The sequence below is a fragment of the Arvicanthis niloticus genome, chromosome 15 (assembly GCF_011762505.2).
Source record: "Arvicanthis niloticus isolate mArvNil1 chromosome 15, mArvNil1.pat.X, whole genome shotgun sequence".
Taxonomy (NCBI): Eukaryota; Metazoa; Chordata; class Mammalia; order Rodentia; family Muridae; genus Arvicanthis; species Arvicanthis niloticus.
In genome coordinates, this window is record NC_047672.1 from 40,361,582 (window position 1) to 40,388,646 (window position 27,065).

The 27,065-nt window shown below is 40.7% G+C and overlaps 1 protein-coding gene across 2 annotated transcripts in view; it reads right to left on the minus strand.

Moving 5' to 3' along the window:
- The window catches only part of Cped1 (cadherin like and PC-esterase domain containing 1), a 263,483-nt gene extending 237,705 nt beyond the window's left edge, over nt 1–25,778 (minus strand). Inside the window, exon 1 of one of the 2 annotated variants that reach the window (XM_076913661.1) lies at nt 24,609–25,778. In XM_076913661.1, the coding sequence (XP_076769776.1) occupies nt 24,609–24,857 (249 nt within the window). In that variant the 5' untranslated portion in view covers nt 24,858–25,778. The remainder of the gene's footprint in view (nt 1–24,608) is intronic. The other variant, XM_034519389.2, reaches the window with a different exon arrangement.
- Nucleotides 25,779–27,065: the final 1,287 nt, after the last annotated feature.

Genomic DNA, 27,065 nt, shown 5'->3' on the forward strand with positions numbered 1-27,065 from the left:
CAGCCAAAAACAACAGATCATAATCCCCTTCTGTACATGGCACTTTGGGAGAAACCTACTTAAGCAGCGATTCCCTCTTGCTAAAGGATATTGTACTTTGTGGATGAAGAAACTATTTGTTCTAGTTTGCTTCCTGTTGCTGTAATAAAACACCGACCAAAACCATCCTAGGGATGGAAAAAATGTATTTCGATTACAGGATGCAACCCATCATTGAGGGAAGCCACTCAGAAACTCAATGCAGGAACCCAGGGGCAGAAACTACAACAGAGACCATAAAGGGGCACTGCTTACAGACTTGCTCTCCATGGCTCGATCATCTTTCTTTTCATACAACCCAGAACCACCTGACTGGGCTTGACACCACTCACAGTAGGCTGAGCTCTTCACATCGGCCAGTAATCAAGAAAATATCACCCCTTCCGCCTCCATCACCACTTGTTTACAAGCCAGTCTGATGGAGCATCATCTCACTCGTTTCCCTCTTCCCAAATAATTCTAGTTTGTGACAAGTTGATGACTAACCAGCATACTATTTAAACTCCAAGAATTTCCCTGCAAATTAGGTAAAAAAAAAAAGGACATGATTCCTGTGAAAAACGCATTTGTAGATATATAATAAACATATAAGGGGTATCTGGAACTGTCCTCTTATCCACATTGGGGTTATAGGGAATGTGTGGTCCTCACCGGGCCAAAGTAAACAAACAAGCGTCTGGGTGAAAGGGGAAGACAGATGCTTCCAAATATATCAGTGCCACTCAAGTGAAATACAAGAATCCAGAATTCCTCTTCTCGAACTATTTTTTCCCTAACCACAGGATGTGTCTCTATCTCAGCTGGCTCAAGTACAACAGGGATGGGACATGAGCAGAGAGTGTCTCAAGCTCTTCCATCATTTTCATTCTGAAAGCTGCCCCTCCTTTCTTCACTCAACCAACATCGATTTAAGTAAGAGCACTGTAACTTTTACCCAGCATGTCTTATATTGGACACACTTTAAATAATGTAGAAGTGCTGGCCGTGTTTTACTATAACCTCGGTAACTTGTCCTAAAATTCTAACTCACATCTGAGACTATGGTGAATAAAGGCAATAAGGTTGTCAGTAAAACGATGCTGCTCTATTCTGTGGTGTAAATGTGTCCTTGTAATATTTATAACACAGCGAATCAGCAGAGTGGCCCAATACCAAAGGGCAGGGACAGTTTTAGCTAGTCCAATAACAGGTGCACACGCTGCGTAAGTGAAACAGAAACTGCAAATAATTATGTCAACGGCACCGGCAAATGCAGGATTATCAAATGTGAGAACTAGCACTTTGGGAAATAACTTGTGCTTACAATGTTGGTTTCAAAGGTGTACTTTTAGTGGAATGACGCCGTTAGCCACTGTTTGCCACTCCAGGATACCTTCAGGCTCACAGTCTTGTAGGCCAGAAGGTAGCAAGGCAAAGGTTTTTATACTGTAAACCCCTGGATTACTTGCTGCTTTCTTCTTGAGAGATTTGTAAAGTTCTTCTCCGGAAATCTAGTTGCTAGACGATGTGAGAGCCTTTTTATGGATGAGCACATTGTTTTTACGGGAAAGACTTCAACATCTGAAACCTTTATATCACTTTAGATAAAACAAAGGTGGATTATTGTAATAAAGTACTAGGACTGTTTGATGGCGCAGCGTAGAGGAAAAGGAGAGCTAGGTCGATCATCAAAACGCGTGGGCTTTAGTTCTGACTCTGCCTCTAGCTTTACATACTGGGTCAAGTGTTTTAATCTGTGTACATCCAAGCATTCTCATACGTATCGCTGAAAGAACAAATCCGACCTCATGAGCTTGTGTTGAAAGCAAATGATGTTTTGATATGAAAAAGCCCAATAACACAATGTTCTACCACGAAATGATGCTAAAACATACATAAAGCTGAATTATAATATTGTAGTGTATCTGTCGTTTTATGTTAGGAATTCTCTAAATTGCTGAGGTTTGGTCTCTGTTGTGAAAAACAACTGTAATAAACTATATCCTTATGCTTGGGGTCTTTTCCTTTATGAAGGTCATCATCTTTTGTTATTCAAATAGAAGTCTATTTTCATTAAATTATTATGTGCATGTTTTCTTTCTTATTGAAAATAATTTTCATAGAATGTATTCTGATCATAGATTCTTGTCCCCTAACCTCTCCCAAATCCTTTCTAGCCCCTCACTCACCCAACTCCATGCCCTTTCTATCTTTCTTTCTTTAGAAAACAAACAAAAGCCAAACAAACTGAAAAACAAGAAGAAACACAAACACACAAAACACATAAAAGTGAAAATCAGAAACCACAACATAGAATTTTTTAAAAAAGTAAACAGAAAATGCCTAAACAAAGCAACATGAGACAAAAAAGTCTACAAAACTACCATTGAGCTCATTTTGTGTTAGCCTTCTACTACAGGGCATAGGGTCTGTTCTTAAGTGTGGTTTATATACCCAGGACTCCATTACCGAAAACGATTTTGCCCTTTACATGCAGATGTTAATTGCAGATAGCTTCTGGGATGGAAGCCCACATCTATTTCTCCCTGTTAGTACTGGGACCCTTTCTTGCTTGAACCTATGCAGGCCCTGTGCTTGCTGGTGCAGTTTTTGTGAGTTCCCAATTGTAGTATTGTTGGGCCTTGAAGAAACTCTTTTCTTGTAGTGATCCATTCCCCAAGCCCATACGTGTCTCGAACTTCTCTTCTCCACAGCTTCCTGAGCCCGTAGAAGAGGAGCTTCAAGGAGATACATCATTTAGGACCGACTGTTCTAAAATATCTCACTTTCTGTACATTGTGCACTCGTAGATTCTGTGTGAGTGCGCATCTATTGTAAGAAGCAACTTGTCTGATGCTGGCTGAGCAAGACACTGGCCCACAGAGGCAGCAGAATGTTGTTCTGTGAATCATTTTACTGCTATGTTCCTTTAGCAGAATAGCATTTGGTTTTCCTCAAGCCCCACAGTCTATCTAATCTTAGGTTCTTAGCCACCTAAGCAACCGGCCCAAATTCTATTTCATGGAGTCGGCCTTGTATCTAATCAGAGTGTGTGGTTACTTCCACAACTGTTGTGATATGTGTACATTTTTTACACTTGTGAATGTTTCCTTGCATGTATGCGTGTGTACTACATCTTTGCCTGGTGTCTCTGGATGCCAGAAAAGGACACTGTAATCCCCTGGAATTGGAGTTGCATGTGGTTTTAAGCTGGTATGTCAGTGCTTGGGACTACATCCAGGTCTTATGTAAGGCCAGCATGTGCTCTTAACTACTGCTGTCCAGCCATACATTGGCTTGGAAAACAGTTATGCACTACTGAAATGTGAGGCGCAGAAAAGCCTCCTCCACTGTTTCTACCTTCAGTGTTTCTAGAAGTAACCTTTTCCTTCCTTCCTCCTTCCTTCCTTCCTTCCTTCCTCCTTTCTTCTTTTATTCCTTTCAATGCTGGTTTTGAATTGTTATTGTATCTATTCTTTGAAATGTTCACATATGCATACATTGAATTTTGACCACACCCACCCTCTTCCCTGCTCTTCTTCTTTCTCCTTTATAATCCTGAGAGTGAAATCAAGTCTACCTGCATGTCCACAGGTTTACAGCTACCCAGTGGAGCCCAGGCAGCCAACTAAAGGGTACACCCTTTGACTCTCTCTCCCCTACTCCTCATCAACTACCCGTGGTTCTCAGGCAGGGATAAGCCCCTCTCCCATCCATGCTTGACCTTGTTCAGGCAGCCACAGCTGCTAGGGGTTCCAGAGTGCAAGAGCCATGCTTATATCCAGAAGATCCTGTTCTCCAAGAGCCCTCCTTGACTCCAGGTTATTACAACCTTTCCACTCCCTTTTCTCAACATTCACAGAGACTTGCCCAGAAGAAATGAGATAGTTGCCCTGGTTGGGGCTGACCACTGCACAGCTCTTTGCTCTCTGTAGTGGGGCTCTGTGGTAAACACTATGTATTGCAATAAGAAGTTTCTCACCAAGTGGTGGTGGCACATGCCTTTAATCCCAGCCTGGGGACCAGAGATAGGTGTATCTCTGTGAGTTCGAGGCCAACCTCGAACAGAGTGAGAGTTCCAGGACAGCCAGAGCTACACAGAGAAACCCTGTCTTGAGAAAAACAAACAAAAAAGAAGTTTCTCCGAGGAGAGCTATGAGACTACTAACTTATGGAGGTAAGGGCAAGTATTTAGCAGGTTGATGTGATCATTTAATGAAACAATGATAGTCGGCTCTCCCCTAGGCATCAGAGGCTCATCACCGCTAATAAGCAAGCATTATTTATTTGTTTATGTATTATGTCTACTACCTGCCTCTTTACATCCAAAGGGAACTATGTTTGTGCCTGTTGAATTCCCTTTTGTTTTCTCAGCCTAAAGACAGTAGTAGGCATAAAGGCACAAATAACAACTATGTTTTTGAATGGATTCGTGTAAACATCTTTTTCTTTAACATGTTCGAAATGAAAAGTAATTAAATTTATGTCAAGAAATATATTCTAATAAGATCTTGCATTATTTCAATCATGGCAAAATTGAGTTTGAATTTGAAAAACACAATGAATTTACATTAAACTACTGAGTAAAAAAAAAAAAAAGCATTCTTAATGTATTATATTTCTCAGTTACCTTCAACGTCTTCACCAAAACTTACAAAAAGCCAAAAAAAAAAATATAGCTCTTTAAAAAATTGTAGGGCCAGAAAATAAAACTTGCTTTTTTTTTTTCACATGACAAAATGACTTTCGGTAGATTTATTGAAGTAACCATATATTTATGAGAGCTTTTGATGCTCAAGTACAAATCATATCAAAGGCTTTGGATGTGTGTCATAGATGACTAAAAGTTAAATTGCCTTTTGGGTCCAGACTTTTGGCATTTAAAAAAATATTACAGAGTTCTATCATAGTGAATTATGTTTTAATTTTCCCGCTATAAGGATAAAATAGATTCTTTCCCACCCTCAGGGAAATGTACATTTATTTAAGAGATTTTGGGTAATAAAATGGAAGTAATTTTTCAGGACACATATCAAACATACTTTTACTTAAAAGTCTAATTGCAAGACAGTAAGAAACTAGCAGGTTCCTAGACTTGCCTCTTAAGAGCATCTCCTGACCAGAGTTGTCTCAGTGGCAGTATCACTTGATACACAGGCTTCAAAACCCAAGTTTGATCTCTAGGACCCATGCATGTGCCCGGTCACGCACATAATACTAATAAATAAAGTTTAAGGGTGTCAGCTCTTAAATGAAATGTTGGTGAATCTTTATGTACATCTTGCAGTAGATCCAAAGCAATCTCAAGATGATCATGGGATGGCCACATTTTTCAGAGCACAAGATCTTTTGACTATAGTCCTAAATTGCATTGTGGTGTCTCAACTCTCAAGTCTTCTGGACTGACAACTTTTTCTGTAAATTAGTCTATGTAAGTGCTAAACAAATAGCAGAGTAAGTAAAGCAACTAAGTTTCAATCTGGTTGTCCGCTTTTCACCAGGGTGACAATACATCTGAGAGAATACAGTTCAAAGGAGAATGGGATTATTAGGACCCAGGGATCCATTATGAAGTTGGCTGGCTTCGTTGCATTTAGGACAACAAAGCAGAACACTGTGGTGGGAGCTTGTGTTGTAACAAAGTGACTTACTTCCTACATCCCAGGAACCCACCAGAACTAAGAGAACTAACAAAACTAAGAGAACACAGAAACAATCAGTTACAATTACACTAAAGTTAGGCAAATGCAGGACTAAAGTTAGGCAGGACAGAAGATGCTGAGGAAGCATCTTCTCGGGGTTCTCTTGAGCTGCTTTCTCTCTTTCTCTAATTCTCTTGCACATTCTTGCCACTCAATTCGCCATTCATTCGTTTACCTCTTTTATATTTTCAAGCATGGCAAGCATGATGTTAGACTCTGGGAAGGCAGCAAGGAAAGGCCTAGTGAAGTTTGCTGAGTATGTTCAGCAGGAAGCATTTGATGAAGTTGAACACAATGTGATTTCTGGTTAAGACCATGATTCTGACGTGCCAAATAATTGCTCCAGAAGAATGCCTGGATGGCATTTCACGGTTGCTCATCTGTATTGTTGAATGTGACATATGAAAGAAGACAGAGAAGCAGAAAAGAGACAAGAAAAAGAAACCAGAAGGCCCTTGAAGTTCAAAACCATGGGCATTCTTTACTGTGTGTGGCAAATACGGTCAGGCAGTTAATAAGAAATAGCTGTGTATGATGGGGTTTTAGAGAAGAGTAATGCAGACTTACTTCCAAGCAGCCAGTAGAAAATCTAGACCCAAACTTGTAATCAGGGCTATAGAATTTGATCAGTCCATGCTGACTCCTTAGGCAGTTCTGTCTTTAATGAACTTTGATTCCTTTTACCAAAAGACACAGCATGGAAGAGGAGACAAGAAAACTGGGCTTAATTTAGGTAGAGGAAAGGCATTTCTTGTTTTCATGTTTTCTGAGAGCATGAGTGTCTGGAGAGAATTCTAGAAGGTCAGACAGACTTTGGCTATCTGAAGCACAAGATCTCTTAAAAGCTAGAAATTACCTCCCGTCATACAGAAAATGAATGGGTTTTAAAGCTATGTCAGTGTTCAGTAACCAGAGAGACTCAGCAGGAAGATGGTAAGACCTGTACTGAGGTGACTACACCCACAGGGGAAGGCTGGGAAAGTGCTGTGAGGACCAGCTATAGGCTCTACACTGTGGAGCCTGGCCTGGTAGAGTCCAGGCAGGGGGATCAGGAAAAGGGTAGTCAATTCCCATTAGAGAAATGGCTTTGAAAACATTCAGTAAAAAGCCAAGTATGTCCCAACCTACTGATTAGAATAAAGGACAGAGCTAAGGGGAAAGGCAGGGAATAGTAGATACAGCTGGACCGGGCCATCTGCACAAATATTTGTTGATACATGATCCAAGAGTTGTATGTGTCCTTGAGAAACATCTGAAATACTAACATCTAGAGTACAAGCTATGGGGCTTGTTTGTCAGGAAAATCTCCACATCTATAAAACATTGACTACACTATCTGCAGGTAATATCTAAAGGCTTCCCAGGTCGTTCTACCCAAACCTTTGAAACAGCATGATGCCTTCCTTCGAGGGGCCACACTGTACAGTTGCTGTATATGAAGAAAGGAAGAGAACACAAAATGGAGATAAGCAAGCTGCAAGACAAAAGGAAAAAAAAAATGAGTGAACAGAGCAGCTTCTCAGCCTGCACACTCCAGCAAGGACACAGCCACACCGAACGAGGCGTCATGGCTGTGTCTACTCGTTCCTCCTGCAGGATAAGGCTTGCATACAGCATGGATCTTGGAGATGAGGAGAAATTCAAAAGGAAACCAAGAATATAACTACAGCAGTTTCTCCTGGAGTCCTTCCCTGGGGTCTAGCTATGACTGATGGCCTGCCCTGGTCTTGTCATCCCATCTCTGTCCCAATTGCCTTTCAGGCAGCACTAAAAAAACCTATCCTCTTTCCCATCTCTCCTAATCCCCGGCCCCCCTCTGTTTTGAAAGTAATAGAAAGCCTGTTTTTCAGCCTCCTTTGGAAACTATTGCTCAGGCTAATCCAAGACTCCTTGCCTTGAGATGCCACCCACCACGCACAGCTGTGGGCCATCAGTTTTCTGCTTACTATAACTCTGCAGACATAACAAAGCCCCAGCTGAGAAGATAAAAACACAGCAAGAGCTGGGACGTGGTGGTCAGCTAGCTCCCTTCAAGATGGCATTAGGAAAGAACTGTCTTGAAGCAGAGATCTTGAGGGAATACACTTGCCTTGTTAGTAGCTACTCTGTACTGTGGCGCCAACGAAAGCCATTCCTTTACTGAGCAACCCACTTTTGTCTCCCCACTTCCTTCTGTCTTCTTTCTCTATACCCTACTTTCTTCTTTGTGCTACTTCTCCAAACTCCAACACAGCTTATCAGGAGGAGGAAGTTGTCATTTTCTTTGCAGCCCAAGCTCTGGTCACACCCCTGTCTATGGCAGAATAAAAGCTCTCCAGCTGCCTTGCAGGATTCTTCTTGCCCCTTGAGCCTCCTTACTGTCAGCGCTTTTTACAGGACATCGTCCGTAAGAAAGAAAATGCAGAGCTGACAATCCACCCTTATGAAATAACAAGGCTCGGACAAGGAAAGACCTTGTTCTTTTGAAACTTGTTAAAATAATAGCAAGTCTCTGTCCCTGGTGCCTAAACAAGGAGTTAATTCAGCAATGCAGCCTTAAAATAGCAAGTCCCTACAAAGTGAACGGAAGAGAGAGGAAGGGGCTCTGGGGCTGTTGCCACAGTATCGGTACCTAAGTGAGCACCATGCCATAGCCAGGCATCTTCACGGGTGCCTAATGCTGAGTCTCAGTTGGAGGCTCTTGCAGCCACACCCCAAGGCCCGCTGAGTACCAAGTCTCTTTCGAATTCCTACACTGTTCATTCTTCCATTATCTTCTGTCCATCCAGTCTCCCCTTGAGGCACTCCGCTCTCCTCAGCCACCCACCCTCAGCAATATCACCTCCCATCTTTCCACTCCTGCTACTGAAAGGATCAAAAGAGCATTCAGATAGAAACCTCCAAAACATAGGGTCTTTCATGGATGTAGCACTTTTTAAAGGAAGTGTCTTATAAGGAGGCTGTAGACAACAGGCCCTCTTGTGAGAGTCAAAAATCTCAATAAAAAACTCTACGAGTTTTGAGACTGTGAACTCATAAAGGTTCTGTCAAATTACAAGCACAGTAAGAAAAGGGGTGTTTACATACTAGGGACGCTAAAGCATTGAAAAGTAATCACAGATTCACATCTTCCTTCTCTGGTTTAAAAAACTGGTTAAGAAAACTGTTAGGAAAAATTAATCTGTCTTATTGTCACACTTATTTAATGCACATGTGTCTTAGATGTATAAGCTGGCCAAAAATAGGTAACTCATGAATTGCATGGGAAAATATGCTTTAATTTTCAGTTTTATAATAATGTTCTATAGGTACATTCACATATCAGGATGTCAAAAGGCCAGTTGTTGAACATTACGTTCCCTGCTACTGCTTAGAAATGATGGACATTACTGAATACTCTATAGACTTTCCCATAGTATCAACCTATTCAGTTCCCAAATGCCCCAGGTTCGGAGTCCATTTCGGTCTTCATTCTCTTCTTACTATGTTATCAGTGATAAAGCTTGCTGCCTGTGCTCCTACCTCTGGACCTATTTATGTCCCCAACTGTCCACCTATGCTTGCTGTCTTCTCTGCATGTCACCTCTGCAGTGGGTCACTATGAGAAGACATGTGTTAGCTGGCCTGGAATCTAATTGTGGCATCAGAGAACTCGTGTTCCCCTCTGGGCAGAGTCCAGCTTGAGGAAGCAGCTGCCGGATATGAGGTTAAAACTCAACCTCTGAACTTAATGACTGAGAGGTTTTCTGTCCCTTCCCTACCCAGTCCTTATATTTAAACCCCCAGAGATAGGAGAATGGGTTAGCCTCCATTTATTTTCTATGATCCAAACCATACATATTCCATCTCTGGATGTTTCTGTCTTCCTTCTTCCTCATAGCATTCATAACCTGTTTATCTGGATTCTTTCCCAAAATCCATGGCTCCAGGAACCGCACAGATGGGTAAAGATGGATACTAGATACACTCCCTGCAGGTGTTCCTGTATCCCCAGGGCAGCTGAGGTCAGCTCCAGTTCTGTTAAATACCAGGCATGGCTGTAAGATGGAGTCACACGCCTGCAAACTCAGAGAAGTCCTTATCTCGCCGGTGCAGGAGCCAAAGTGGTGAGAAGAATGGGGGAGAGCATGCTTGGTATTCAAGAATCACACCCACATGGAAGGAGTTCCTGGCTTTCCCTTCAGTCCACAGAAGTAGCTTGCCACTTGTTCCGTTCTCTTGCTTCTTCTGAGTGCCTACTCGTCTGTTCACTATCTAGGGGCTCCTTACCGTCCCCGGAACTGCATTTCTGGGCTGTAACCTTGGCTCTTCTTTGCAGATGACCCTGAGCAATGCTTTTCCTCTCCTTAATAGCTTTGCCCATTGCTGCTTATATTACCAGGTGCTATAGATGAGAAAGGTTTTAAGTATCCAAATGACAACCTTGTTCTATAAGGAGTTAGATGCCATCTCCTTGCTCCCAGAACCAAAACTTGGCAATGAATGGCAGTATCTAAAGATGCCAGTACATAAATACTCATCAATTCAGACCAATCTCAACATTCTGAGTTCCTTTCTCTGTGGGGCAGGTTATGTTGAAAGTTTTGAATGAAGTATAAAGCTCTGTTGCAGCTTTTAGCTCTTTTCCATTGCTGGCAAAACAACCGAGTTCCCTTCCTAGAGGTTAGTCTTAAAGTGTCCAGCAGAAACCAGCCCCCGCTTTTTAAAATCTTTTCAGCCAAGCAGGAAGTAAGTATCTTTTAAATGGAGGATGAAATGGGAAGGGAGGTGAAGATATCAGAATTCAAGGATCCAATAGCAAGTCCAGAGGACAGTTGGTCACTCTAGGATATCCTATCCTGGATACACAACACAAAATGGCAGTGCCTCCCACTTGTGCACTTCCCTGCCACTCTGTGTGTCAAGACTAAAGTAAACATGGTCTCTGCCCTGACCTCCTTTTAGCAACTTAATGAGAGGTTTTGCTTTAATGCTGAACTTCACAGACTTTGGTCACATTGTGGCAAATGCTTGGCTCCATTGATTGGGATTTTGCTAAGACCTGTATTTGAGTGTGTTTGCACACCATTGTGACGAGGCATGATCCCTTTATTTATTTATTTTTAAAGCTTCCTTTTAAGATCTCATGATTTTCTATTAAGCTAGGTGAAAAGTGGCTAGATAGATGGCTCAGCAGGTAAGAATACCTGCTCTTCCAGAGGACCTGGGTTCGATTCCCTGCACCCACATGGCAGCTCATCATTGTCTGCAACTACAGACTCAGAGGATCAGATATCCTCATAGACATGCATGCAGGCAAAAACAGACATATACACAAAATAAAATAAAAATGTAGAAATCAAAAATACAAATTAAAAGATAGGTGAGACTCTTGAGGTTTCAATATCTAAGGAATATATTTCCACTAATACATTTTACCCCCTCCCTCAGTTTTATAAAAATAGATAAATTATCTTAATGGTTTTTTGTAAGAAAAAGAACTAGCTTACCTCCTCCTGTTCCCCACCCCCATTTACTTCTTTGTAAACAAAACTAATTCTACCCCAAATCTATCTGCTTCAAATAGCTCTGAAATCCTTGGGCCAATTGATTCATCTTATACTGTGGGAAATTTCAGATGAGAGAGAGAGAGAGAGAGAGAGAGAGAGAGAGAGAGAGAGAGAGAGATCTAGAAAATACGGTTAGAGCAAGGGATGAAGATGAACAGAACCTAGGGAAATCACGTCTGCCCTGGGTGAGTCTTAGAAAAGCCTCATGGCTCCTCGGGAAATTCTGCTTTCTCACTGAGGCTGTGCCGAGGTCAAAGAGTTCCTGTACCGCCAAGGAAAAGCTAATTTCCTGTTCTATTTCTCCAGGACCATTTGTGCACTTTGGCTAAATTATTGCTCATTCTTCCACTAGGGGCGAAGCAGGCTTTCCTCAGAAGCTCTTGAAATGCCATTAAACTTCCAACCGCTTGTTAAAGAAGCAGAGAAACATCCAGAGGAAATTCAATTGCCACAGCGCTATTTTGGACTTCTACTAGCGTTTTAAAGCCTAACTTTGTAATCTGGCATCTGTGGAGCACACTGTATGCTAACTTTTTTTTTTTTTTTTTAATGAAAGAAGGAGTATTTCCAATAATCACATTTATGGTTCATATTCTGTATTTTTTTTCCCAAGAGGGGCCCAAAGCAATGAGGATATGCTCAAGATATTTTCCTCTGGGAGATAATGTAATTTTCTTGCCTTTTAGAATCTCAATGTATTTCAAAGCTTTCTTACCTAGTGCTTAATTTGATCCCACAACAACACAAAGATAGTCGTTGCCAATTCTAGGCCACATTACAAAGGCCAAACTGAGTCTCTCTCTCTCTCTCTTTCTCTCTCTCTCTCTCTCTCTCTCTGTGTGTGTGTGTGTGTGTGTGTGTGTGTGTGTGTGTGAGAGAGAGAGAGAGAGAGAGAGAGAGAGAGAGAGAGAGAGAGAGAGAGAGAGAGAAAGCATCCCTCAACTCCAGCACTGACCTAGGACTCCTGATCTCAATCCTGGACAAGGTCCCTTTCGTTTGGAGAGGGTTTGAAGGTCACAACAAGGGTTGTTAAGGTGTTTTTCAGGACTGTCCACTACTGTCTGAACAACACACCCACCTTTCTATGCTTGCAAACAGAAACACCAATGCCCAGAAGCAACATTGCTGTTGAAGTAAATGGTTTTCTTCACATAGATTATTCATTGCTATGGGGGAATCTCCTGTCACCTGACTGAGTCATCCTGAATTGACCAAATGACCTCAGTTTTCCCTCAGATATACCCATAAGAGCAGTTTCCAACTTCAGTTTGACAACATCATCTGTGAGGTAAGGTTAGATGGCTTATAAAACGTTGTCTCGGAAATTAATTAAAATACCAAAGTTTTTGAATAATGGACATACATGCCAACCCTTGCGCTCTCATCAGGAAAAGACAGGCTGTACTTCCCCCATCAAATGCATGTTCTTGAGCAGGATAGGAAATATTTCTCACAAGCAGGAAAGCAATAAACTGTATATGGTTGTCATAGGGGACAGTGACAGAGGCCTGTTGCCAAACGACGAGTGTCTTTAAACATTTCTCTCTACAAATCATAAGGAAGGAAGGAAGGAAGGAAGGAAGAGGGAAGGAAGAAATGCTGAGAATAAAAATATGGGTTGTATTGAGTATCATAATAAATGTACTCTAGTCTATATCACATGCTTTGTATAGGGTCCCATTCAAAGCTAGACTTGTTTTCATTTTTTCCCCTTAATTTATTTACTTACTCACTCACTTTACATCCTGATCACGGCCCCACTCCCTCCTCTCCTCCAGGTCCCAGCCTTATGGCTCCCTCCACCCTCAAACCTGAACTCTTAAGCAGGCAGCACTGCATCTGCTGAGGCTGGCCCATGCTTGAAGTGTTCAAGCATGTGAGGTGATTCATGTCTTACATGTTGTCCTCGTTTTGTTTTGTTTTGTTTTTTTCCCCCTGTTACTGTGATAAACCCTCTGACCAAAACAACTTGAAGATAAACTAGTTTAGCTGGCTTTCAGGTCACAATCATCCAGGGAAACCAAGGCAAGAGTTTGGAGGCAGGCACTGAAGCAGAGACCACAGAGGAACTTTGCTTACTGGTTTGCCTTCCATAGCTTGCCCCAGCTTGCTTTCTTATACTACCCAGGACCACAGGAAGGGGATGACATTACCTACAGGGGCCTGAGCTCCCCCATATCAATCAGTAATGAAGAAAATACCTTCACAGATATGCTCACAGGCTCTGCTGGAAGCAATTCCTCACCTGTCTGACAGTCCTTCTTCCCTGATCTGTCTACATTTTGTTATATTTGACAAAAACTAACTGGCGCACATGTAAAGCTTCGGTAGTTTTACTTCTAGTAGGAAGATGGGGGCCTTACAAGGTTACGTAAAGTTTTCTATGGCCCTATATGTAACAAATGATACAGTCTATTTTAAAACAGACTTGTCATCTACTTATTCATTATATTGACACGATTATCATGGGAGGCTTTGTTGGAGACTAATGTGTCCATCCCCAAATGTGTGTGTCAACACGCACAGTTGAGAACTTACCATGTTGTTCAGATGGGCTGCATACTAAGCAAGCTGGTGGGGAATGGTGATAGAGAGGTGGCCATATTCCAGGGCATATGAGCAGGCACACTTCGCATCACCAAATCCTTTTGTCTTGACACATAACCATTGTAGTTCATCTATGCTTTTGGATCATAAACACCATAAGCATTCCTGAACTTAATTGAAAGGAGTATTTTTTGTTATTATCCTTCTATATATGTAACAGATACACAAAATAATTTTTTTATTATCCATCTTGGAATCTCACACTAAGGTAAAATGATGTTTTACATTTTGAACATGAATCTGAAAGTGTAAAGTGGCCAAGGTACAACTTACCTTGCCTATTTCCAACTTTGGCATGGGGTATAATGAGAGCACTAATCTAATTATAACAATGACCCCCCCACACACACACACTTTTTAAATTATTGTTGTCTGCCTAGAGAGAAAAAAGTATTCAAAGGAAGCCAATAGAAATTTGTCTGAAGCTTTTTTTTCTTTTTTTTTTTTAGGATTACAATGCTCTTATCATTTGTATATTTTTGTTATAAAATTTTTAATATGACTTTAAATCAACTAGCTCCGAGCAACCCAGAAGCACTGAATGCCCATCAGGCAGCCCACCTTACCGAGGGCAGCCACGCACCCCTTCATTTGCTGACAGTTTCCAAAGGTCTACTGTGCGCAGGCTCCTGTATTTAAAGACCATTCCGTCAAATCTAGTTAAACTATGAAGAGTATAGTAAAGTCCAACTGTTAGTGGACTAAGTCTACTGAAGGTACAAATTGACTGAGAGAGAGATGGCAAAGGGGAAAAGAAAGATAGGAAGAGTTAGGCAGGGAAGCAGAGAGAAAAGCTTACTAACCCAAGACTCTGACTTGAGGTATGTGCACACCACTGTGCTTGTAATAGTGTACCTGGAAGCCTGACTCCTTTATGTGCACTATGTGTGCGTACTGCATCCGTCTCCAGACAGTAAACTTGGCAACCTTACAAACTCCTCAGGCTAACACACACCCCTCTCTGAACAATAGTGTTTTTTCTGCCCTTAACAACCATCAGGTTTATAGAATTTCCACTCAAATATACTCCCAATGTCTTCTGTATGAACAATGGAAAGGCCAACCCAGCCTGAAATGGTTCTGATTGCATATCGAGACAAACTGTATCTTTCAAGTGAACTTTTCAAGAAAATCCCCTATTCATCATAGGTCTTTGTATAAATTGTATGCGCCTATGATTAAAATCAAATGCATTGTAGGAAGGGATGTTTGCAGCAGGAAAAGTGAATATATGACTTAATCTATCAATCAAAACAGAAAATTAATCAAACTGTGGCCCTTAGTAACCTGCTCCTCCTTTCTTTAAATCCCACAAAAAAGACCTCAGATTGTGTATGACCCGAGGCCCTAGAGCAGTGGTTCTCAACCTGTGTGTTGCCACTTCTTTGGATGGTGAACGACCCTTTCACAGAGATTGCCTAAGATTCTTTGCATATCAGATATTTTTATTATGATTCATAACAGTAGCAAAGTTATACTTATGAAGTAGCAACAAAAATAATTGTACGGTCCTGCATATATATATATATATATATATATATATACCATGAAATTGTTCAATATACTAACAATCCCAATGAAACAAAAAAGGCAAAGAAACAGAAAAGATTTTGATAAGTCATGGAGCAAATCCAACCTAACAGATTGCTTGGAAGTCCAAGAAAGAGCATGGGAAAGCATACAGGGGCTACTGGTGCAGGAAGGAGGAAGCTGGGACTCCTCAGAGAGCAAAGGAAGGAGGTCTTGTCATTTCCTGGCATTGCCTTAGAGTTGGACCTCACTAATTCAGATTCATCCCACACTCCTTTACTCAGACAGTGCCCACTGAATTCTAGGTACAGTGTTAGCACAGGAGATATACCAGTAAACCAATTAAGTGATCTCTGGCTGTAAGCAGTTTATATTCCTTGTAGAGAAACTTAATAAACTAACAAATTGGTACACCTCTGTATTTATTTGGGGTCTCAAATCTTAACCTGACAGCTGCTCGCCCACTCAGCTCACTTCTCCAAGTCCTCAGCTACAAGATGGCGTAACTCATGATATCCTGTGCTTTCAAACATAGCAGGTAACATTTCAAGCTTTACCTACAGTGAAGCAGATCCACCTTTGACCTCTTCAATTTTGGGTTTGATTCTAAAACTCCATTTCACTGTGAAAAGAGAGCCTTGTAGAGGTGGGGGAGCTGATGTTCACAACAGTGGTTGCTTATCTACTTTGTGAGGGAAAATACTAGGGATAGTTAATAGGGACAATGGAGCTGAAATCTATAGCTGAGTCCGCCCTGTCTAGCAAACATTTCAAAGGTTTTGAAGGACTTATCTCACTGGAGCTCCTTATTCACCTTAGGAAGAAAACTAAATACCAGAGATGTCAGGAAGTGGACCCAAAGGAACTAGTTTACAAATGCAATTAATTTAACTCCAGAGACTTTGGATACAATGGCATTCTGCTTCCCCAGTTTCTCTAGTCTCCTAAGATTGCATGACGAAGTATCATCATCTGAGTGGCTTAAACTGAAGACACTTGTTATCTCATAATTGTGGAGGTGTGAGGCCTGAAATCAACGTGTTCATGGAGCCACACTGTCTCTGACCCCCAAGGTGGAATCCCTGTACTAGCTTCTGCTGCTCCTCTCTGATGCTCTTAGGCGTGAAGCTTCGTGTACTTCTTTACTTTCAGCTTTTTCACAGCGTTATTCTTCTAAGAACTTCACTCACAGTGCATTAAGGACCCACTCTACTCCAGTGTGACCTCATCTTAACTAATCACATCTGTCACAAAGTTACTTCCAAATGAAGTCACTCTCTGAGACAAGGGGTTTGGACTTAAACATGTCTTGGAGAGGAAAGTACAAAATTCAACTCTATAACACTAAGAGATAATTACAGGGTATGAAGTAGAACAGAGACAGAAAGAAAACAGGTCTCAGTCCATTCCTGTTTTTACTCTCAACTTGAGTTCTCATTTGTGAACCTCATTTTCTTCCTTTAGGGAAGAAAAGCATTGAATCCAATATTACCTAACGTAATTTAAGTCACAACATTCTAATATCTCTTATGAATAATTATATAAAAAAGGAAGTTTGAAAACATCTACTTATAATAATAAGGGCTAGAATGATAAAGGAAATGAAACTTCATGGGCTTAAGACAGCTTTAAGAGATTGTAAAGATTTATTTCTAGAGATCTTGACTGGGGCTTACCATTTTGAAGAGACTTTAGACAGAAAGAAGATTGGAAAATAAAGCTATCGACTAGGTTCTAAAGTTTGACAGACAGGCAGAATTGCAGCAATAGCAGAAAGCTATACTACGCTATTCTAGGATGAAGTATAGTTTAGGACTTTAGTAACTTATCATCTTAGCAATCTTATTAATTTGAATCTGAAATTTTTGGAGTTGGGGTAAAAAAAAATTCCACCGTATATTTTGTACTTGGTATAAATAGCTAGTGTGAAGCCTACATTTACTAACGTACTCCATATAATGGGCGAAAAATCTCTCTTGGTCTCCGAGAAAAATCACAAGTTACATCTAAAGAAGGAACAGTGTGCCTAAAGGTCGTGTATGAACTACACAGAGGAAATATAAGTGTGGTTAGACACTGAGGGCCTGGCAACAGCTCTGGAATCAATAGGCAGGTTTTAGATTAATGGCTCAAAATATGTATATACTTAAATGGTTAAGAGTATACATTTTATAGCATATGTGAATTTTTTAACCAACATTAATTATTTTCAAAAGGATTAAAAAACAGAGAAAGAAAGAAACACAACGAATAGTGGAGACACTCCAATTTGGAGCCAGTCTTGTGGCTGAGTGACCAGCCTCAAATCTGGTCAGGAGCCAGATCACTAAATTTAGAGTGGCAAGAAGCAAGAAAGAACAAAGTAATCACATGGTTCAAACCATATATTAATATAATCAGAAGAGCCAGGCGGTCATGGCGCACACCTTTAATCCCAGCACTTCGGAGGCAGAAGCAGGTGGATTTTTGAGTTCAAGGCCAGCCTGGTCTACAGAGTGAGTTCCAGGATAGCCAGGGCTACACAGAGAAACCCTGTCTCGAAAAACCAAAATAAATAAATAAATAAATAAATAAATAAATAAAATAATAATATAATCAGAAGACTGAAGGAGGAAGTCAGATCTTATTTATAAAACAGGTAGGTCAAGGAATTGTTGATTTGATCATATTTAAATGTTCATAAGCATTTTTACCACTCTAGAAAACATAGCAGAGAATGGAAGATGTAGTTGATAAGTAACACATTCATTCATCAAGGGAAGGAATAAAACAAAACAGATGCCCAAGGGATGACAGCTGGAGATGCCCACTTCCATCATCATCAGAAGAAGGGACACAAGTCAACCTTGAAAAGAAACAATCAGTTATTCAGAGGCCATAGGATATGTCACTGTCCTGCTCAGTTAGAGAGGGAAATTTTAAGATGTTTTCTTTAGTCACAAAAGATGCTTCTAGAAGAAGGATGAAGATGAAGGTGTACAACTATTGATTGTCAGGGGTAACCGGGAGAGAAATTTCAGTAGAGAGAACCAAATTCAAAAGCTAGAATGGTTGGCGGTGACCAGGGAGTACTCACAAGAGAAGCAGTTATAGTGTCTGTGAAGGGACCAAGAGAAAGAGCAAGAATGTTAGGTAGATTGTCGTGTGTCAAGGAGCTTGTTACCGTGTTATACTTACAAGCATGCTTATTAGGCCAATGGAAACATCTGAAACTTCTTATGAGTAAGAGAGTAATGTGGGGCTAATCCTGCAGGAGACTGAACAAAAAAAGTGCTTACAAATGATCAAGGAAGACACGATATGGCAGAAGAGATGCTTCTTTAATCAGCCTCCCAACTGATCTCTCCTTAGTTCTACTTTGCTTCAGTTCATTTTGTAACTTGTTTTCTGAAATATTTTTTTTTTTTTTATAAATCAATGCATGGCTACGTTTGCATTCTGTAGGGATTGCCCTATACCTTAGAAACTCAGACAGTTTATTTTGTGCACATTACCAACATCTAGACCTTATTAAATGTTCTGCACACACATGCATGCATGAGTGCACATGCGTGCGCGTGCACACACACCACACACAGAGAGAGACACACACAATCATGTATGTGCTCAGGCTCACACTAGGGCATGCACCGTATCCGTTTATTAAGCTATTTGGTGTCTTTCGTATTCATATGTAGGTTTTTATGTTTGTTACACCTTTAAAAATAATCTCCAGTTCCTGCCTGCCTCCTTTCATTACTTCTAAAGAATAGAATTTATCAGTTGTCTGGTACTATACTTACTCTGTCTCACAATGGCTTCTATTTCTGTGTCACCAGTATCAAGCTCATTGCCCTGCTAATATCAATGAATATCTATGCATTAAATAAAAATGAATAGATAAATGTTGAAAAGGGATCAAGGAGAGAAAGAAAAAGAGAAAGTGAAGCGATTTTTTTTCCTATTGAAGAGTAGGGTTCTCCATGAGACAACTGCAAATACTTTTTTTTTATTAAAGAAAGCAAAGTCATTTTCTGAGAGGTAGAGCAATGGATATGTGTTCAGTAAATGTTTAGACAGGGAAATGACTACCTCTGCTGTAACAATTGTCATGAGATTGCTGTGCTTCATGTGCCTGCTGGTGGGTGCTTCTCACACCATTACTGTGGCTATCAGACAGGACTGTTCCACCCCTCCCCCCACACACACACACACAGATAGAGAGAGAGAGAGAGAGAGAGAGAGAGAGAGAGAGAGAGAGAGAGAATTCTCACTACCAATAACTAACTCTTACATTATATATTTAAAAGAAGGGGCCATTTCAAACAATTTTGTACTGTCAAAATGATACCTATGTAGGTCCTGACTACCACTAATGGTTGCCCTGAGAATCTAATATTTTTCAACAGATACCAGCCAATAAAAGACAGGAGAAGCCAAAATCAGGGTCTCCTCTGGCCTCTAATGTCTGAGACTCAGTAGCTGAAGACAGGTTCTCTGGATGTGACCCCCAGAAAGTGCCACTGGCTTTTCAATCCATCACTCTTTCTCCTTTTTTTGTCTCCACGTTGGTATTCCTGACATCCATCGTGTTTCCCAATAAATTGTCAGCACCTAAGTTTGTCTAACTTCCTGATGCTACAAAACTTGCATTAAACAAGCGCTTCTCAAGGCATCTTCAAACGCTAAGTGTGTTGATTATCTTTAGAAATACAAACAAAATGAATTGGAATATTTTTAGTGAGGATAGTTGCCTGTTTATATTGGGCTGTGTTGGGTCCCCCGGGGGGGTAGTCAAAGTTGCACAGACCAGTCCTTGAAACTGAGGGGAGAGTGAAGAAGACTTGAAACTGCAAACAATCCAGCAGCAATCCAAGGAATAGTAGCGCTCATTGTGTAGTCTCAACAGGAGATAATCAGAAACACATGGCTCTCATGAGTCTAAACACAGTCCCCAAATAGCTGTGCTTCCAATAGAGGAGCATGGGCTAAGGAGGTCTTTCTCATTGTGTCTGTTTATAATTTAATGTTTTTGGTGTTAAGCAACGCCAAGGCATCAGCTTCTATGAAAATAGATCTACAGAGGAACCTACCTCAGTGAAGACAACATAACTATTTTATATTTAAGTTAGAAAAGGTTTAAGACATAGCAGATTACTAAATAATATTCAAACATCCAGTGCAGAGAGAAAAATTCAGAAGAAATGACAATGTTACATCTGCTGAGAAAGGCACATTGGAATGGACAAACGGAAAAAGGAATTAAATTTGGCCACAAAGACGGAGCATGATTCCTCGTGGAAAGTTGGCAGAGCAAATCCTGTGATCTCACTGGCACTGGGAACAGTTTTAATGCTGAATCAAGTCCCAACGGGGAAGGTGTGGAAGGCAAAGTTACTGTCTTCAAATATTTCTGACTATAGGATCCTCTATTACCAGGCGGATAGAGTATCTGAGAAGGAATTGCAGCCTAAAGGCCAGAAAACCGTCACTGCTTATTCATCAACTGAGATTAGAGAAATATTCTGTCATCCGCTACTCTCAGTGTTTACCTCAAACACACTTTTGTTTTCACACAAAGTTTTTCTTTCTTTCTTTCTTTTAACATTCTCATCTGGACACTCAATTAAGTTTTTCTTTTCTTTTTTTTTTTTTCACTTTTGGTTTACTTATCAAACTTACAGACCCAAATTTTACACTCAAATTTATATACCCAGAAATGCAGACAAATTTATATACATAGTTAATTAAACATTGATGCATGCAGATTATTTAGCATTTCCAGTGGGCTTGGCGTGTTTTCAGTTCTGAATATCTGATCAAAATCAATTATTTTCCCACAGAGATCTGTATAAATACATACACACAAGAGTTTGCGTGAAATTTCTGGTGTTTAGAGATCTTTTAAATAACCAAACACACTTTATTTTTAAAATGTAGATAACAAAGTCCAGTGGTTTTAAGCATCTTTTAAAAGCATTCGTAGTAAAGGATAGTAAAAATGAGGGGTTCAGCTAAGTTGAGTATTTTGATCTATCAGTAAAAGAAATCACAAATTTTAAAATGTACAGATAAAAGAATCTATAAGATATACTATCTAAAAGCCACCTGTAGGTCTTGAGGAACACCCACCTAGACAGTGTCTCACTAGTTATTTCATTAGGAAATTTTAATGGCTATTTGATCTATACAGGACTCATAATAGATTGATTTGTCTCTCCATATTAGATATATGAAAGAATATTTAATCGTTACAGACAATTATCACTTGATTCCTTTTGGAAGATATGTGGTGCATAGGATTTATTTGTTTCTGATTTTGAATAAAGCTTGCATGACAGCACCTTCCTACCTTCCTTGCTGGCAGTGGTCTGCATACACTAAAACCAGACGTACAGAGCAAATGTTTGGAAATACCATTCTTGTAGTGACTGAACTATAATTTTGATTTGAGAATCTTGCTTGTGTTTTCAACTTTTAAGACTGTGAATCACTTGGAAGCCAAAACCATCATGTGTTTGGTGTTTGGCATTCTTTTGGTTGAAGAAAATTCTAGAGTGAATGTTTGGTTCTTTTTTTTTTTTTTTTTTTTTTTTTCACCAGCAGCAATAAGTTTCAGATGTTTTCCAAGAAGCAGGAGTTCTGAAGCTGAAATGGAATTTTCTGTGACGGTCTACAAATAACAGTTAACATATGCTTAAGTTACAAACAAGGCAGGACTCAGGAAATGCCTAGTAAGGAAGTAAAGGAGACTAAAAGTTAATTAGTAAAACATTTTCATCTAAATTTTCTAGAAAACAGTTAAGTGTTTAAAGAAAGATGTACCTCATCTATTTCTAAAGGATATCACTATTACAAACCACCAAAAGGTAGCTTTACAATGGAGGCAAAAGTAGCTTTGAAATTCAGTTACATCTGTCATAAATTCAAAGCATTCAAGAAAAAAAAGAAAAAATAAAAAGTTAGGGTCGTATAAATTAACCAAAAGTATGTTCATTGGTGATTTCATAGCATCTAGAGATTGACTCACATGGTAAGCTGAAGCTTCCTTTAAAGATGGCCCTGCCCTTATCATCTGACATCATTCTCTGTTCATGAGTCAACACGATCTTCATATTTTTGATAACAAGTGAACACACTCCTGTGGCAATCTTCAAATGCTCGTCATCTTAATCTACTGTGACTTGGTGTGGGTTCTTCAAGTTGTGGCTTCAGAGATGATTAGGCCAGTGTCGAGTTCGGTTTTATTTACATTGTGGTAGGAACCAAGCAGACTGGTTTCTGTGGGATGCAGCAGGGCATCCTACTAACTATGTGGACCACTTAAGCATCCTTCAGTGACAGCCAACTTGTGTTAACAGCAACCCTACCTATTTACCTACCTACCTGGGTTATGAGCCTGAAATGAAATGAATAAGAGATTATAAAACACCACAGTATCCCCCACGAGGTGTCAGTACTGACAATAGAAACCATGCTGCCACTCAAGATAAAGTTCTGCTCCAAGTACTACTAAGCAGGCTCAGAAACTCCCTGTAAGTCTACATAGATAAAGGGCACCTCCTACAGATCTCAAACGTATCTTGCTGTATAATACTTCAAGTGCCATCCATTTGGTGGGTTTTCCATCATAACTTCCCAAATAATTCGGTTTTCACCTCTCTTATTTTTCTTCTTTATACTTGTCAGCGACCCACCTGCGATTGACTGGCAGGTATGAACAGAGTGCAATATGAAAACAGACATCTTATGTTTTCTGGATTTGTGTTGTTCCCTATACTTTTCAAGTAAAAATAGTGAACCCACCCCCTGCCTAGTATAAATACAAAATGATCTTTTTCTCCAACTCTTTGTTTTTCTTTTTTCTTCCTTTCTTCTTTGCTTGCTTCCTTCCTCCCTCCCTCCCTCCCTCTCTTCCTTCCTTCCTCCCTCCCTTCCTTCCTTCTTCCCTTCCTTCCTGTCTTCTGTTTTTTTTTTTTTTATTATTATTTATGAAACAGTGTCTAATGTAGCTCAGGCTGGACTCAGGCTTACAATGTAGTTAGCTTAGGCTGGCCTTGAACCCCTGGACCCCTGTCTCTGACTTTCTAATGCAAGACTATAGGTAGTCCACCACACCAAGAATAAATGCACACGTTTTTGAAAATGCCTTATTATTTAACACAGGCAGGTCCACAACTCTTCATGTAAAGCAGGCTGGACCTGAGGTGGACATACTTTTCCTGCCTCTGCCTCCTGAGTGCTTAGAGTCTAGGTATTGATCCAATATTGGACTAGTGTTTTCCTAATTCTATGATCAATTAAACAGCATGCCAATTATTCTTAAGCAACCTATAATACTATATTCTTTTAAATTCTTCAGAAATGAATACATTAGTTTAGAAACACAGTCACCAATTCAGAACCAATTTAGCAGGTGTTGAGATGGATTTCTGGAGGAATCCTTGAATTTGGGAGTCTTGACATTCATACCCTTGGATTTAAGAAAGGGACACAGGATTTTTTTTTTTTTTTTTCAGATTTTAAAACTGATTTTTGTTTCTAATGTACAAACCCTCGGCTCTCTTAAATTTCTAGCATTTTTTTTTCTTTTTTTAATGACTATTTTATTTATTTACATTTCAGATGCCATCCCCTTTCCCCATTTCCCCTCCCTAGAACCCCCTTATCCCATCCCCCCATCCTCCTTTTTGCTTTTATACCATTTTAATTACATGCAAGTATTAAGGCCAGTTCTAGTTTGAGGAACTAGCAATACAATAGTTGCAAATAGTCAAGGAACAAGCAAGACAATAAACACAAATAGTCAAAGAACAAGCAAGGCAATACACAAAATTCTTTGAACACTCCCATAATCACTGTTTCTACTGGCCTATCAGGATGACCAAAATATCCGAACCAACTTCCCAGTCCTAGCCCAAAGTCGTTTTCACATCTTCCTTGTTCTAGCCTAAAATTTAGATTCCTGTCTGAAATTACTTCTTTATTCTAGCCTAATATTTAGACTCTGGCCTGAAATTACTTTTTTGTTCTAGCCTAAGATTTAGATTCCTACCTGAAATTACTTCTTTGAGGGAAGTAGGTTTAGGAAGTTTTGCAGCTTATGTAATACATTTCCCAGTCACCAGGTCACTTTGGACTATTTACACTCTGGCTCCCTTTCGGACCGCATGAAAGTTAATTTTAGTTTAGCAGAAAGGAGAGAGAAGCCGACCGCAGACGCCCAGGCTAAACTCAGACTTACCTTCCTGATTTCCTGGGCGTTCGCAGAGAGAAGGAAGCACTGTTTGTCCTGTGGGTATCCTTTCTCACATCTGGTAGCCTGAGTCTGAGAAGGTGTGTGGGCAACAGTCCCAGAGACCTCCGCTGCAATCTTCTTAGTCCCTCGGAGTGTCAGGGTCTGGTAAAAGAGACAGATCGCCACCACCAAACCCACCAAGAAAGGTCGGGGGCAAAATCGCCGGCGACAAAGGAACCCAGGTCGACAGACCATGACCAGTCCAGGTTCACTTGGCCCCTGGCCACGTTGTCAGTATGAAAAAAACACACATCTGTCTTCTTCTTTTTACACAACTCCAGTCAAGTTCGCCCCATCTCCACTTGAGAACTTTCCGAAGGTTCATGCCAAAGATTCATAGGACCCAGCGGTCAGAAGTGGTTAACAATAATAGCTCTTACGTGAAGGACGGTAAGAAATGACTGACCTGCCCTTTTTTTTTTAAGATGTCAAAATAAAGATAATTGTAAGAAACATCCGAATGCATCCTCTGCTGCCAAGAGTTCCTTCCGGTAATATCTTACTTTCACAACATTCTTAAAGTCAGGAGTTCAGCTTGTCTCTTCTTTTGGGGCAAAAAGAAAGCACAGTAAAGCGATCTGGAGGCAGAAAACAGCCCCCGAAGACGCAGTCTATTTAATGCGAAGTGCCTGTTGCACAGCTGGGCGCCGGCCAGGTTGTCCTAGCAGTTTCTCATTTTCTCTCCGGTTTTAAAGCCATCCCGCTCTCAGCCTTTTATGTTGCAAAAACTGTTTCCCCTTCGTTCAGTTTTAAATTGCCACTTTCCTGCTAAGCATTCACGGCTTTTAACATAAAAGGGGGATAGCAGTTTGGATGTATGTGGTTACTGTCAGGGCTTTGCTTGCGTTTGGTCTCATTCCATTTCAAGTTCAAAGTTCTGTGTACTTACTCAGTTTTCATCCTTTTTTGCCAGATTTTTTTTTTCATGATCCCCTAATGGATTGCTGATCAAAATCACTTGGAAGGAAAGACCCAGGCGTAGGACTCCACTTCATCTCACTCTCACGCACCGGCACACACGCGCAGACACGCGAAGACACGCGCGTGCCAGCTGCACACAGGGCCGAGCGCTGGAGGACCCAGGCCATTGCTGCCACCCAGGCCGAGCGGGGCGGAGCTAAGCTAGGGCTTCTCTGGCCGTGGGGGCTGTCCGAAACGTGCAATCAGCTCTGCACCAGCAAAGGGTAGGCTACGATTGTGCTTGGGGACAGCAGTTAGGCACCCATATCCTAACTCGGAACGTGGCTACCTATCCAGACCCTGAGAATTAGAAACATACTTGATCTCTGAGCTGTGTCACTGCATTTTCCTAAAACAGAATAACAAACGGCTTCTAGTCATTAGATGCTAAAGGTCAAGGAGGAGATGAAGGCCGAGTTAACTAGGAGGTTTATCACTCCAGGGAATTGCGGTCTCCTTTAAGAGGACAAGAGAGTCCCTGGGACAGTCTGGACCACAGAGCAGGAAGCATTCCGGGTCCCCTCTCCATTCCAACACCGAATTCTCCCGCCTGTTAGTACTGCTCTGAGGTTCTCCCAGACAAATAGCCAGATGCCTGGCTCGTCAAATGAGCTGACTGTAGCAGGTATTGAAGGTCTGACTTTTGCCCAGGAGAAAGGGGTACCCAGCAGGCTTTTTAATTCCCTACCAACTCTCACAGGCTTTGTTACCAGGGCAGATTGGCAAATTTCATCACAGTTGGCTCAGCAGGATAAAGGACCATCAAAGAGAGCTTCCAGGTTCTTGCTTTGGCAGCTCTGGGAAGGACCAGTTCAGGTTCACAGAGACCTTCTTCAAAGACCTAGATGGTTTCTATACTTTAGGTCTAACCAAACTTCTTATTGGCAGATGTTCTCCCGTGAGGCCACACCCCTAGAGTAAGCTCATTCCAAAGAACTCAGCCATTATTCCCTAATATTTTGTGAGAGAGAGGGCCCCCTAGAGGTTCACAGCTACAAAAGATTCAGAGAAATGGACATCGCTTGCTAGTAAGGAATTTGAGTCAGTATAGGATAGATGAGGAGAGAGAGAGGGATGGAGAGAGGGGAGTGGAGGGGAAAGGAGGAGAAAGGAGGGACGTTCGGACAGACAGACAGAGACTTGAGAGAGACTTGTGAGAGAGACAAAAAAGAGGAAGAGGAGAAAGAGGAAGCAGAAGACAAAAGAAAAGAAAAAATTGCGCCTTAAAAACAAACTAATTAGGTCATTATAGAATAAGCATTGACTTATCTCAAGTCTATTTATGTATAATCTATAAAAACATTTTACTACTATTTGATATAAAAGTCTTCAACACCATGACAAATAAGAGAAGGGAATGGGAGAAAATTAACCTGATTTTCACATGAGTACATTGAGAGAGCGTTTCTGTTGCATGCCATAGGTTTTTTGGTGGATGTAATA